This window comes from Diadema setosum, chromosome 18, assembly GCF_964275005.1.
Source record: "Diadema setosum chromosome 18, eeDiaSeto1, whole genome shotgun sequence".
Taxonomy (NCBI): Eukaryota; Metazoa; Echinodermata; class Echinoidea; order Diadematoida; family Diadematidae; genus Diadema; species Diadema setosum.
In genome coordinates, this window is record NC_092702.1 from 8,048,674 (window position 1) to 8,064,918 (window position 16,245).

The following is a 16,245-nucleotide window of genomic DNA, read 5'->3' on the forward strand; positions in this document are numbered from 1 at the left end:
TTAATGAAAAAACAGCACAGAGGGCAACAAAAGGATTTTCACCTACACGTACAGTTCCCATGTAGGGACAGTCCATACCCACATGTGGCTGTGGCCTCCTTACACTTTCCATGCTTTTTAATGGAGGTACAAGAAACTAATCATTTCAGCAGAGATGGTGCACATTGCACTGTACATGATGCTATGGAAATAGGGAGTGAGCTCTTGTGTAGGTAGCTAGGTAACTCAGCGATGGGGATTCTTGTCTGCGTTGGTAGACTATGTCTTGCCCTTCGTAACCGCTTCTTAGGGCCCTTCCTTTCCAGGTCAGAGGAAAGGGGTTCAAAGAACTCGCGGTCCTTTCTTTCGCGCCTCGCAGCTCGGTCGGTAGGGTCCAGGAGCCAGCGGTGGTTAGGGAAAACGCGAGGTTGCCAATCAAACGGGATTGTTGGGAGACAAATCAAATTAAGTCCCCTCATTAGCGGCGATTAGGGCTGGCATACCAGACATGTCATTCAGATTTATGGCTTGCCAGTGGAGGAAGTTCAAGTGCTACTAGGAAAAGAGACTTACCTTTTGCAATGTAGTTCAGTGTTGCTATGTAAAATCTTGCCAGGAGATTGAGCTACTGTACAACTGTATGAAATATCCTTGAAAGGCTTACATTGTATAGTACATGTATGATCTGAGTTGGTGCTATATTGTAGTTTTGATGCCATAAAAATGAAAGTGCATTGCTGAAGACTACCTGGAGAGAGTTAATGGTATCATGATGGTCAGAAACAATTTTTAATAGCATTTCTTTGTCATACCATGACCTATTTGATTTGTCAGCTCAGAACAAGATGGGAGTTAACTCCAGACATGTTAACGGTACTAACGCCCTTTTGGTCCTCAACTCACCTATTGTCTCCAGAGTCCTTTGCAAACTTGTCACAAGAGACCTTCTCCCTATGAAGAATCAAATGTTTTTGTTTACCTGGATGTAAGCTAACATGTTGTTTTGCTATATGCCAAAATTACAAAGTCAAACAAGTAGAATGAAGAAAGTTTCATCAGATTTGACACAACAAAGGGCCAGAATCACAAATTTTAATGTTGCAATGCCAGTAAGCAAATAATCAACGTTGGTGAAGGTGATGGGACAAACTATCACTTCCGAGGCGATCTGGATGTAGCTATCTTTCCGAAGCGCAGCTGAGGAATGATAGCGTACACATTCAGATCGCCAAGGAAGTGATAGTTTGTCTCATTGCCTGAAACTAAAAGTTGATTATTTGCTTTATATTCCACATCTAGGATCCTAGAAATTCCTATTTTATTCCACATCTGAAACTGTTTTAGCTGTCTTTAGGTATCCTTTATAGGGCTTAGGCTATGTAGATTACTAAGACGTGTGCGCATACTTATGACAAAACAAAGAATTTGCTGTGCGCAAGTGACTATCAAGTGACCTAGTTAAATAATAGTCCACAGTGCAACGCACTTTTATTTCGCGCGTACTCATTTCGCGTTAGGACTGTATGGACTGAAGAGATCAGCGAAACAAAAGGGACTATCAACATAGCATGTAACGAACTTTTCTTCTCAGGTGATGTGATGGGCAAAATTACGCTTTATCACGTGATCAGCTCTTGACCAATCCTATAGCAAGATTCTCAGTATGTGGAATATAATGGCAACTATATAAATGATAGGCATTCTGATGATGTCATTGCATCACAACTATTCCATTAGTTAATATCTAAAGATCAAAAGCAGTCCTTTCTGTTCATAATTCAGTAATTTACCCCTTCCCTTGAACTTGTACAATTGTGTAATTGAAGATGATATAAAGACAGGTATATTACTGGATCTCTTGCTTTTGTTAATACTATGTTATCAACTCAGCTAATTTTCATGAGTACAGTGCTAGTATACTTGTGGACATGACTTTTCCAAAATTGTATTATTACACGTGCAGGAAAGGTAAATATGCTCCTTTTCTGCTAGAAATAAGTCTTTTCAACTCTCAGAATATTGTAATGCTGTTCTAGAAAGCTTGCTAACCCTGTATCGGATGAAGGTTCAGTCTCTACAACCAGTCACTTCGGGATAAATGCATATTTGTTAGTTGTGTCCGTCACTCTACTGTGGCATGGGGATGAGACTACTAAGTACCATTTTATTTTTATGCTCTTCACTACCAGCTGACAGAATTCTTGACCTTTGACCCTTATCACATCTGTGTGTATCTACATTTATATGTACAATCAAACAAAATACATGCTTGATAAAGTGAAAGAGGCTGATACTGTCACCTGTAGGGATGAGAAATTTGTAGGTGCTCAAGAAGTTAAAAAAAGGAGAAAATAACTGTAGTAGAGGTGACCCAGTCTGGGACAAATTGGTCATAATGAAGTAAATTATCGACCATTAGTCTTTGGCCGGGGGAAAAACTGTGCTGTCTTAGAATGAACTTCATATAGAGTGGAATGCTGTGTATGTAAAAAGGTACAGTACAAATGGCACTCAATTGAGAGTCTATACAGAATTGTATTGTCACAAGGGCAGGTTATCACACATGGCTTATAGTCTATGGTGTGTGGGGGTGAGGATAGATTCTAAAAAAAAAAATCAAATTGTTGGCCGTGTCTTTTTTTTTTTTTTTTGGTGGTATTGTTGGAGAGGGTATTTCTTTTTTGAAAGGGGGGGGGGGATGGTAGTGATGGAGATTTGGTCAGAAACAATTTTTTTTTTCATAGTGATATAGGAAAAGAACCTCTGATTATGTCAGCTATGGTGGTTTCTGTTTTTTGTTTTTGTCGATGCTGTCAATTTTGATTCTTCTTTTGTTTTGCTATTGGCTTTCTGTGAATAATGAGCCAAACATCCAATACTAAGTAATGAGAACATGAATTAATCAATGAGTATATTTACACAAGTGGTAGAGTAAATGCTTGATGTGTTTATATTCATTACATATGGGTCATTCCACGGGGTTGGGGCAACAGCACTTTTTTGTGTTCCTAAGGAATTGCTCGCTTTATCCTGAAAATTTCATTAGGTATTTGATGTTGCAATGTGGTTTTGTGGGAAGGTAATTGTGTTGGTGATTACTTGACGAAGAAATAAAAATGTTGAATCACAAGAGTTGGTGCCGGTGTGTCTTTTAGTGATGATGTCCATGCTCTTTTTTTGGGTACCAAGTGTGACATCTAAAAAGGTTGTTTTCAGTTGAAAATATCTGATTGACAGATAAACAAAGTCAGAATCAGATGGTCACAATTGATAAAGCAACATTTGTTTATCAGCAAAACAGTAATAGGATAGCAAATGAAAAGTGACTTCAGGTCATAAATCATTCCTCAACCACAGGCATACCACCGTTACATGCGATGTCCTAGTTGAACTTTTTTGGTAACGGTGGTATTGTGGTAGATTACTTGCATTCATAAATTATCCTTTCCATGGTTATGTGTCAGAAATAAAGGGCAGGTGGTAGGCAACTTTTCATCAAAAGATCAGCTTTGAAAACATAGGTCTATGTTATGTAAACTAATGGAGGGTCACTGGTGTTTTGAGCGATGTCCTGGCTGATTTTGTAACGGTGGATCACATTTCATGGCATGCACAAAAAAAAAGAGAGACTGGAGAAGAGACCTTGCTGTATCAGGAGGATGGGAGGTAAGCTGAAAACCATGTGCACATAAATCAATCTGATATTGTGCCTTCTGAAGCCCTGCAGTGGCTGATCTTCCAGCAATGTCCCTGTAATGGTGGATTGGATTTCCAAGAAGTTCTCCTTTTCAAAGTGACATAAATGAGGCGATATATATTGGGTACTTGTTTCATGACATAAATTTAACCTATCATAAAAATGTGTCAACATATTATAATGGAGAAAGTGTTTTTAAGTTAAAAAAATTATCCCCAACAGTCCAGAATCTCTTATAACAGTCCCACATACCGCTTTTCGTGTAAGTGAAAACTGTAAGTGAGACATTGCCCGTTTTATTCCAGAGTTGCTATAAAGGCCTCAAAGAAAGTGATATCTTTATTACTAGAATTCTGTACAGACAGGTTTTGATTGTTAGCCAACATGTTTCATTTGCAATTAGGCATATTTTTTCCACCAAAATATGTTAAGTTAGTATGGACTGAATCCTCAGAAGCCGACTACGATCAGGTAGTCTCCTGGCACTAGATCAGGTAGTCTCTCTATGTCCTGTGAAACATCAGTTCTGGTTGTGGGATTTGTGTCAGGATAAAAGTATTACTTTGTGCATAATGATGCATGACCACAGTCCAATTCATTTTAAGCTATAATTCTGGTAGACCAATCAATGTTCCTCTTGCTTGGTAGCCTCTCGTTAACTTTGCGGTCAGGAGTGGATCTGACTTTATTGCCGATAGTACATTTTGCATGAAGCCACCGAACAAGAGCTAGATTTATCGGTCAATAATTTTGGTAACCTTCCCCAAACTACACCCTCTCCAAACAAATTAATTGATATGAAATACAATTTTAGTGATAAAAAAACAACAAATGAAGAATGATGAGTGCTGAAAGTTGATGGAGTCACAACTTCTTCGTGAAGAATGTTGATCAACCTGTCAGCACATATTACTATTTTTTTTTTTCAGTTCACTATCCTTGAAATTTATCTTCTATTTGTTTGGAGTGGGTATTTGTTATAGTATGAAAAAGCAAAAGCATGTGAGATTATTTTCAATGTTAATTTTTAATGCAATATATATAGATTTTAAATATATGTATTCATTTTAACAACTATTTGTGCTTACCAAGTATTTTTTGCATGTTCACATTTAATGTTTTATCCACTAATAAGTTCAGGGATGACATCATTATACTGCAATGAATATTCAATTCTATTGTGTGTCCATGTAAGTGAGGAAAATTAAAGTAATCAAATTCAACAAGCTACAGTATTTTTGGAACGTATCGACCATGTGCTGTCGTAATGCCATGTCTTGACATACTTGTAGTTTAGGAGAAATAAACTAGTACATTTTTTCGTACATCTCTTCGGTAATGCATCAAAGGTCTCAGAGTTATAATTGTGTATGGAAGACAAACTATTACCTGTTCATTGCTACACATTTTAGAAGCTTGCCTGGATGTGATGTATACCTTTGCTTGAGTTTATATTGAGTTTGCATCAGGTGGTTGATACTGGACAACTATCAAAATTCAGTAATGTAATACCATTCGATATGACTATTACAGGGACATGATATCCATGTAACAGTAATACAAATCAAAATGATAAGTTGAATAAGTTATTTTTGTCAAACACCAATCATTGAGTACTCAAACATTATGTGTTCTTACTCTCCTTCATTTACCAGGTCAAGAAAAAGTTATGTGAATGAGAATAAAGTACGGAGTTGTACACATCTACTGCTCGGACAAAGTCATAAAATCTAAATGTTTGCAGTTTTATAGAAAAAAAGGGGGGATGCACACGTTGTGCCAAAAAATAAACATTTTGCCATGCATTCATCCATTTTTTTTTCACCAGGATGCAACTTGCCATACACATGTGTACATTTGATATCATTTCAAGTATCACAAGTTTTATACCATTATCAGACTGTTAGTTCTGTGCCATTGTACCACCATTTCGGGGACATTATGTCCATGTAACAGATGCATGCACATTTTAAGGTAATGTCTTAAAAGAGATATGGACATTTTAAAGTAATCAAAGATTTAGAAATTATAAGATTTAACAGTCTTTTTGTATTTACACAGAAAAAGACATGATTCAAAAGACAAACTGAAGTGGAAACTTGAACAGGATTAGTATGATTTTGAAAATCACTTGTAAATAATTTCTTACATTCTCGTTTCAACTTTAATATTTAGTCCTTTTATTTCCACCCAAAGAATTTGACATTCAAGGTGTTTTTCTGCTAGTACAACAGTAGTAGTATTAATTGCTCCTGTGGCAAAAAGTGAAATTTGGTATGTAATGACCCTTGATGGACATTTAGTTATAACGCTCCCAATTATACCTCTGTTACAGAGACATGATGTCCGTGTAATGGTGGTAACATAAAAAATGGAAGGTCAGGCCAGAAAAAGTGGTCAAGTATTTCCAATGAAAATTATTGCATTCTGATTAGGCATGATTTCTCTTCAATACCTAGTTCTACATTCCATCATAAATTGAATTTCTTTGCTTGGTGAGAAAAAAGAACAACACAGAACATGGTACTGCTATACACAAGGAGTCTCATGTTCCATTTATTGATGCTCTATCTGTCAAAATACTTGCACCATGTTGAAAAATGTGGAACAAAGTGATTAACAATTTTGTTAGTAAAAAGTTTCTTAGGAGTGATTGAGATCAACTCCTTTTATTTTGAAGGTAAGCAAGTATAGTCTTAGCAAGGATGATAAATGATGTCCATGTAATGGTGGTATTTTGTCAAATCTTGTTTCTCAGTTTACTCAAATATGAAGGACAGTATTATGAAGCCTTGAGTGGATTTACTTGAAGAATTGTCCCACAAAACTTGGAATAAACAAAACAATTCATTTATCACACTTCTATTTTTGGACTCTGATGTCACAATTTTTGCCCCAACCCGATGGAATGACCCATATTTCTCAGTATACTTATCTATTATGCTTAAATATATTGTTAACCATGATCTGTGCCTGGATTCCAGGATAGTATCATATTGGCACGATGTCAGTGGAAGGATCAAGGGACCATCTCGCTAGCTAACCAGGGGTGTCAGACTAGGGGATCACCTCGGTATATTTAGGGTTTAATTTGACTGACAGCTTGCAAATGCAATTAATCCCTCCCAATTAGCGGGATGGCGATCTCTTAATGCTTTCAGACCGACAGAACACGCAGACAAGCCATCCACTTTGAGGCCAATGGTCTACCTGTTTTTCAGTGTGTGTCAGGCAACTGTATTAGACTCTGTGGAAATGTTGATTATTAATCCCCCCCCAAAAAAAAAAAGAAAAAAAAAAAGAAAAAAATGTGATTGATCAACACTGATGGTATAATGAGTGAACTTGGTATTAAACTCCTTTAAAATGCATTTGAAGGGGTCAGAAAATGATAAGGATAGTGATGATGATAATAGTAATAGTAATGATAATAACATGAACAACTGCAGAAAAAAAAACCTGTGCAATCACACAAAATATAGTCATCGTTTCTGTAAAGTAGAACCTACTGTAAGTAGTACATGATACGTTCACATCAATTTGTTTCATGAAGGAAAAATATGAAGAGTTTGATCGCAAAATGTTTTAAGTGCCACTTTTAGATATTTTAGAGGAAATCCATAACAGATGGAGAAAAAAAAAACCTTTCCAATGATATTTCACTTGTTATATAACAAGGGATATTCTTAAAGTTATGATTGAAAATATCCCATATTATCTTACCTTTTTTTCTTTTCTTAGCAGCTGTGATGGCAAATATCTCTAACAACAACGGGGTTAGCTCATTTTGTGACCAAACTCATATTCACATTGTTTCAATCCTTTCCTGCTTCCCATGTCAGTTGAATATGATTTCAGCATGTTTTTTTTTTAAAGATGATTTTTGTAAAGTCTGAAGTTTTTGTACTTTCTGTATTAATCTACAATTGAAAGTTTTCTGATCCAAATTATCACATCCAATTGCTGAAAATATATGATGTGAGTGCTCTGTGTTGCTTGATGTATGTGTTTTAAGTGTGAAAACAGCTGGGAAAATTAGTGCCACAAAATGCCCTGAAGAATGTTGAACAAATTGTATCATACATGTATGTCATATTTTCTCTTTTGCTCATGCTTTCTTTTCTTTGTATGACAGTGCTGGCATGGCCTTTACAAATGTGTCCAACGAGTTCATCAAGACGTCGGTGAATGAGTTCAAAGTCACAGCAGACACTTCACTGGAAAACCTTGCGGCATATTTCAACGGAGCAAACAATGTGAGAGAAAAAAAAATTGATGGGAACATTATGTGACAATGTTTGCTTGTCTATTTATTAACAAGGGTGAGATTACATAGAGAATGTCCAAATTTTGTCTTCTTTGATTGTGGGCAGAGAAGATTAATGCATATGGAAACATGTCAATGTAGTGGTCTTTATTAACAGATGAACAGATATGAACAAGATCATTGGCATGCTAAATGCTCTGAAGGAAAATGAATTGCAGTAAATGTTATGAACAGGTGGTCTTTCTAAACAGGTAGTTTCTAGAACAGGTTTGACTGTAATAGGATAATAATAATAATAATAATACAGGGTACTTATAATGCGCCAGTTCCACATAGTTAACGTGCTCAAGGCGCAGTAGAAGAAGTAAGTTATAAAATACAAAAATCCTTACACAATATATATATATATATATATTTGACTTCAACAGTGTATGAATTACAGTTGCTTGTGATAATTACAGCATCAAGAGCTATCTTTACTTTTTTTTTGTCCACATGCGCTGTGGCACAGCAGCAATATTTATAAACCAAGCAATGGTTTTCTAACCTTCAAATTGATATATAATCCATATTGTATGAAAGCATTCCATATCCAACATGAATCAAATATTCTACAGAATGTACTTAAAAAAAAGACTAAAATATGTTTTACTGATAAGCCCTGTGGTGTATGAAATTGTTGGTTTTGATATATTTTCGTAACTTTGTCTATTCTCTTGTCTTTTGATCTGTTTGCCGCCAACAGCAAATTGACTACATGGTAGCCACAGAGTATGTCTTCGTTGACGGCTTGTTGCGAGACAATTTGAACAGTGAGTACGAAGGGTGAAAAAAAATATATTCTTTGATCCCGTTCATGAAACGAGACAAGCTAAATGCACTAGCACCAGCATTGGATGAACTATATGCTAGCCTGAAATACGATATCATGTTGAGATTGAGTCATTCTGTTTTACAAACAGCAAAGGAGAGCTTTATGAATTTCCTCTGATTTCACACTGAATAGGAAAAATGGAAGGCCTCACATTTGCGTGAGAGAAAACAGGAATGATCTCTTTCTGCAAAGAAAAAGTCCCAACATGGCAAGACTTGTCATCACTGTGAGACAAAAGGGAAATCGATGAATTGAAAGAATAAGTGCGCGTGTGGCGGTAATAACCTGTTACATAACATGGCTTTTGTTTTTAAGATTTGTAATGAACATACACAGCACTTAGCCATAATGCTCATTCCTGGTGCAAAGTCTGTGCTTGTCACGAATTGTCAGTTGGTCCATTTTTTATGTGTTTGCACTTGTTGTATTGCATTTTTCCAGCTTTTCATTTTGTGTGTGTCTGCTTGTATTGTCCAATGACATCTGCTTTTGGAAGACATTCCGTAGAGTGCTGCTAATGGATAGGAAAGGAAAAGCAAATCACAAGCTGTCCCCCAAAGCATCTACTATTAAAGCTTGTGATATCAATCTGTCACTCATACTTTACAATATATCAAAAGTTTGCTGGCCATGAATAAGAACTAGAGGAAATAGTATTAAATGCCTTTGTTTTGTTTGTTGAACGTACGAAGGTGCATGTAGCAGACATTGTATTTAAAGCCCACACATTGATGCGTAGTTTTTCAACAAGAATGGATGTGCATGTGACCGTGGTTACATGCACTTATCTTCTCTATGATTGATATAGCATGTGTCTGCAGTCGGCTTTTGATACCAAAAAGGAAGAAACCTGTATTTCAGAGTTAGTGTGTGAAATGTGAAAACCATAATAATTTGGGATTTTTTTTAAAGTCCGGATTAACTTTTTCCATCTCACTCCTGTAACACAGTCTTGATACAACAGAAGACAACAAACCATGTAGATGAGTCGCACCAATGCACACTGTGTTATGGGACTCTTGTGATCATGTTTCTATAGCTACTTCCTCTAAAGTAATCATGCTCTCAACCACATTTGAAAGCTCTTATCCACCTGCTTGGATGTTTCACTCAGTTCTCGTTTTGTCATACCCCCTGCGGACACGCTCAGCCTCGGAAAAAAAAAACAAGGAGAAGATTGATGATGGACTAGAATTGAGAGACAAGAAAATGAGAAGTTGGGGGGGGGGAGCAAAAAGCATACACCAAAAGTCTATGGGATGGTCTGATTTTGAAAAAAATGTGTTTTTTATTGCACAGGAAATGTTGTCAGGACATATTTGAGGGTCTGATCCATTTTCGTGTAGCTACACCTCTAGTAGTGTACGTTATGATGATAGGGCTTACAATGTAGCTACATATAGGATGCTTTTCTTGGATGCTTTGGAGGTACCGTAATGAAAAAACCCCACTGAACATTGGTGAGTCATGTCAGGCTTGTCAGTGCTGTGCCAGATGTTGGTGAAAAAAAATGTTTGAGTTGAACAGTGATATCAGCAGTGCCAGTAAAACAGTGTCTGTGGCTTATGACCACAGAAATCTCGTCAAACTGCTATAGTCTCACGGCCAGAAATAAATTAAAACGGGGAGAGACTGGTAAGCGTTTAAAATGACTGGAATCTCTTGAGTAGATGACTCTTTTAGTGAACACCCCTCCTTTACAACAGTACATCCCAATACCGTAAAAGTGGAAATTGTCGTGCCTTTCGTACAGCCTGAAACTAGTGCGAAAATACATGCACGCAAATATTTTTGCTTGTTTCATGTAACACTATTCAGTGTTTTGATTCAGCAAAATTGAAAACACACGAAATTCATGTTACTGTGCCCCGGGTGTGAAAAATTTCTTGCATGATAGTTTCTGCTTGTACCGTATAGTGAGAAGAAATAAATAAATTTCATTTTGATGCAAATTGTGTATTGCAGACCTCACATTTGTTTTTTGTTTTTTCTCAGTACTGTGTGAAATTAGCAGTTTTTGCTATTTTTTTTTTCGGGGGGGGGGGGGGTGGTGGGGTGGTAAATTATAGTAAACTACTAAAAAGACTACCCCCCCCCCCCTAAATAGATTAAGAATAAACAGATCGTGGGGGGTCTGTAGATGTAGATCGTCAGTGTAGACTAAAAATGCCCAGAATGCTCAGTGGCTGTATCTTTTACTTTCACATCAGTCCGACCTGAATACACAGAACAGCCGAACGGAGAGAGTCGTGCAGGAAAACGAAGCGAAGATGGTGACTGCAGCTACAAAGTGTGAAGATAGCTCACAACATGTTTCTGGTTTCCCTGCAGTGGTGCCATCTTTAAGAGCGGAAAGTAGTAAATTGAAACAATGACCGTGAGGATTTAGATGGATTCATCTCAAAAGCCCCTGCCTCTGTCGTTAATTTCAGACGAGACAAACCATAAACACAGAAGCTCCGGGGATTGTGGATTGTGTTTCGCAAAAGGCCTTGTTTTTGTTGCCTTCTCTTTTTCAAAGAAGGATGAAAAATGAGCTTAAACCGGATGTGAACTCGACAAACAGACAATTATCAGACTATTTGCAGACAAAAATAGATTCTGAAACGGGTAAACAACTTGTTTATTTTGTCTTGCTTTGGGCAGTAATCCTCATTTTTTGCTGGTGAGCTTTAGAGTGATGTTAGCTTAATATCCTAGCACTTACTGTCAAGTCATTCTTTAGATACATCGCAGTGACCAATTTTGTGATCACAATTTCACATTCTAGCTGCTACAGAAATTGGTTGTACAGAAGAGAGCACACCGACATATTGTCTATGTATTGCAATTGCAAAGCGAGATTAAATCAAAAAGAAAAAGAAAAAAGGCCTGTTAACAGTAGAGCGAAATAAGCCAGTTCTGGGTTAGCTCATGTACAGCTGGATACAAATGACCTTTCTTCTTTCTCAGTTGATTAGACACTCCACTAGTCTTCAAGCAACAGAATGCATTAGCTTGCCCGATCTAACAATTCATGGAATTCATCAGTCATGTTCAAACAAAGGATGTACTCGCGTAGACCAGGTGATCAGAATGATCCATCAATTGACACTTCGGAAAACATCCATTTATTTTGCATTGAATGTAATGACAATCTTCTTCAATTCATATTGCCAAATACTGCTTTTGCTGCCAGGTGGATGTGATGGCAAGCACCACTTTAATACAAGGATTACTTGAATAATCATTGCATCACAGATGCTTATCTCAGTGAATTTAAAAACCAACATGCTCTGCTGGTACAAATGACCTTTTTCTGCTCATGCTCAAAGTGGAACCCCGAACTGGCTTATTGTGCCAGTGGTAGGAAATATGACAGTTTAAAATACTGAATAGTCATTACATCCAAGAGGCATTTAGGAGCTGCCTCCAGTTGGAACTGTTGGTCACATGACTGTCGTAAATGGTATAATTCTGCTTATTTTCAATGGTGTAACAGTAAACAATGAGTCGCTGTCGCCAGATGTTTTGTGAGATGTTTGCTTTGTTTTCATAGTGCTGAATATCTTGTATTTGAGGTTATTACTGTACACTGCTTTTGTAGCAGAGAAACTTTATTCCACCACTTAGATTCTTTAAAGAGAAACATTTCCTTTGTCCCTTCTCTTTTAAAAGGGTTTCATACAAAACAAATTAAGCATTTGTGGGCCAAAACAGACAAAAAGTCATTTGATGGAGATTGCCATTTTTAGTCACCAGCAGGAGATAAGGGAGTTCATGGTTAGCTCCTGTCTCATTTGACCCTTACACCACAGACTTTCAAATAACATGGAAAGGACCTGTGACAGAGCATTTGTTGTTGAAGCATACCACCTTTGTAATCAATGTCAATGAAGTCAAAGAACTCCCTTATTGTTTTGAAAAGCTTACTGGTGCCTATTTAAACTTTCCCCCATTTTCAAACAGCTTCAGATGATGAGAGTGTGAATGTTGGATTTCTGATATGTTGCTTCCTTGACTGAGTATGAGCCCAACATAATGGCTCCAAAAAGAATGTTTCATCTTGACATTTGCCCCAAAATAGAGAGACCTATCAGGGTAGAAATGCGTTGTGCTTTGGAGGGGTGACATGACTTGATATAACCAAGATGAATTTCAGTCCAAAAATAATTAGAAGCTTGAATTCACCAACTCCTTCCAAGGCCAGATCCTCCCTCCGCACTTTATTCGGCATGTGATCCGAGCAGCTGTTTGTTCATCAAACTGCAATCCATCATTTCGTGGTTCCCCGTGCCCTCCCCCCTTGAAGTGTAAAATTAGTAGTGCTAATGAGATATGTTGGTGAGATACGGGGGTCGACCTATTCTCTAAGTGGGGGAAGCAGATTACCATGAAAATTTTCTTCTGAAATGTCCAATGCATCATTGTCAAGTTGTGACATTGCTGCTATGTCGAGAAATGTACAGTAAAAGCTTGTCTATTCAAAACGTGCATATACATGCAAGTGCATGAAATTGGATATAATTTGGATCACAGGTACTTTAATTATTCTGAAATACTTTAGTGCAGGATGTGTTACGATTTATGTGGTTCTTGCAAAAGGTTTATTGTGTGTGTTTGTGTTGGGGGGTGGCATATACATGCAAGTGCATGAAATTGGATATAATTTGGATCACAGGTACTTTAATTATTCTGAAATACTTTAGTGCAGGATGTGTTACGATTTATGTGGTTCTTGCAAAAGGTTTATTGTGTGTGTTTGTGTTGGGGGTGGTCAACGTGAGGGAGCATTAATTTATTAGGTGGAGTGAAAAAAATAAAAAAATAATGTGTACAGCTCTAGAACATGGAAAGAGTGTGTATGCCTTGGCTTTGAGAAGAAATCAGTACCTGATGTATTTTGTCTTTTACCACATACACCATACATCATAGTGAAGATTGAATAAAATTGACTAATGTGTCTGTGTGATGTCATACAAAGAACAAAAGTTTCACATTTACTATATCTTTGTGAATACAAAAAATATTTAGTTTTTTGGTTTTTTTTTCCGTTGCTGAAGCTCTTGAAAGGACAGTAAATGGATGTGAACGTGTCTATAGGCTGTTGTGTTTGATCCTGTTGTGCTAATCGATACATGGCATATCACCATGTGATTTCAAGCTAAGCATATATGATTTCAAGCTAAGCATACACAATGTGTGGGAAAAGAAGCAGCTGTTACTCAGGTGCTTTGGTTCTCCCAGCTGCAACACGATACTGACAGATATTCTGACTTTTACCTACAAAGAGGAGCTTTGAAGTGTCCAGCCGCTCCACATTCAATGTTAATTGAATGAGTAGACATAAGTCCATTTCTATGGATTAAGATTTTTATCACAATTGAATGTATGATACGAATGGTGTGATATTTTAAACTTTTATATACCACTTGTATTCATTATATGTGAATGTCGATTGCAACAGCACATGCAAATTAGATTCAATTCAATGTTTTTTATTTCATTTTTCGACAAAAAAGATATGAACATCACTTTTCTGATAACAGAAATTAAGGTGCGTAAAGTATAACATGAAAGAATGTATATACAATGATTGTACCACCTTATAATAATTATACACTATCATATAACTCAAGTGATTAGAAGTAATTATACAGTATGCAAAATTCGAAAAATGGAGGGACCCACTAAGAAGACAAAGCTTGTAGATTGTGGGCCCCTCAGGAAAAACATCAGTTCAGATAAAAGATTAAGTGATATTATCGCCTCGCATCTGACCCATTGGTTGCATTTTCATTGGGTTATTTCCGACTGTATCTCCCTGTTTTTTCAGAGCCATTGCTGCAAAGTCATTTGACATGGCAGTAATTGGATGTGATGACCATGATTTCTTCTTTATTGATTTGCCAAATGAAAAAGAAAACAAAAATTAATTTAGATTTGTGTACAGGTCAGTGAGGGTCATGTGAGGCAATGTCATTGCGTCATCACCATATCCAATTTGCATATGTTCCCTAAAAACATGAAATTTAATGAAACTTTAGCAAATTTTGTAAGTGTAATATATCTAATGGTGCCTATACTGTTTGTGTGTTAGATGTTACGCTATTCATTCAACCAACGTGAACACTGAGCGGCATTGTAATTTCAGCAAAAAAGTTTGCGAGAATTGCAGCACACTGTATTTGGCAGTTGTTATGGCAGCAGGTGGCAAGAAGACATTAGCTGCCAACTTTGGAGAATATGCATATGACTGTGTGATTGTTACCTTGGCAACAGCAATTATTGTAACTTCAGGTCATAGCTAATCTCCATATCTAGCATAATTTGGTTGTCCCATCCATCAGCTTAGCAATTGACTCCCAAATCAACTTAATCTTTCCTCTCCTCTCCCTCAGACATCGGCACGGAGATTGGTGAGCCCGTTCAGCAGTACCTCAACGATGAGGCTGGCCTCGGAGAAGTTGAGAATGGCATCGCCAACATCTCAAACAGTGAGTTTCTTCCAGCGAGGTGGTACCGGTGCTACCACTCTTCAATCCGCTGGTCATTCCAAACTCTTGAGAAACATTTCAGATTTGTATTTAGACACAGAGACAAGAAAGGATCCAGTCACAAATAAGGGTTGCAATGCAGTGTGGATCTATTTGTATTTGATATGTATATATAAATATATATATATATAGATACATCATTTGAGTGGTATTGGCATATTCTAGTCTTCTTATTACGAATCGATACATTATCACCATCATTGATTGTAGTAGTCATTGCTAATGTCATCAATTTTGTCAGTATATTTTGCCAGAATGATTGAACTTTTGGGGAAATATTGTCATTTTTTAAAGGAAAATTAGTCCATTTCTCATGGCTTGAATTGTGTTTGTGTGTTTTGTGTTTTCAGTTTTGAATGAAATGGAGAGAACCCTAGTGCAAACAAGCAATCTTCAGGCCGAACTCGTCAACCAATCATCCATCTTGGAGAACAAGCTTGACCAGGTGGTGGCTGAACTCAACGACATCAATACCCAGTGTAGAGACTGTGTAACGAACGTTGAGAGCTTGAGGGTGACCGCAAATTACAGCCAGGTGAGTTGAAAAGAAGACAACAACAACAACAACAGCAACAACAAGAACAACCAACAACCAACAATCAACAACCACAACAACAACAAGAACAAGAACAACAAGAACAAGAACAACAACTCTATGGTGGCTTTAATCAGTCAAAACCCGTCATTAAATACAGATGAGGTAACATGTGGAAGGTACAAAATTGTAGATGCCAACATTGTTGCAGGAATTGTCATCCAGTAGCTGTTTCACAGAGAGGTTTGCGATCTTTAGTGATGCTTGGTTGTTGGTTAAGTTACCATAGCAATGATCTCAATGCGTACAGGAGATTTGCTGCTTTCCAGCTGCTGCCGTAGCAACTCCACATATTCA

The 16,245-nt window shown here is 37.1% G+C and overlaps 1 protein-coding gene across 1 annotated transcript in view; it reads left to right on the forward strand.

Moving 5' to 3' along the window:
- The window catches only part of LOC140241964 (prominin-1-A-like), a 104,319-nt gene that overhangs the window by 17,830 nt on the left and 70,244 nt on the right, over positions 1-16,245 (forward strand). Inside the window, exons 4-7 of the mRNA XM_072321710.1 lie at positions 7,812-7,932; positions 8,689-8,755; positions 15,198-15,293; positions 15,704-15,888. Coding sequence (XP_072177811.1) covers positions 7,812-7,932; positions 8,689-8,755; positions 15,198-15,293; positions 15,704-15,888 — 469 coding nt within the window. The remainder of the gene's footprint in view (positions 1-7,811; positions 7,933-8,688; positions 8,756-15,197; positions 15,294-15,703; positions 15,889-16,245) is intronic.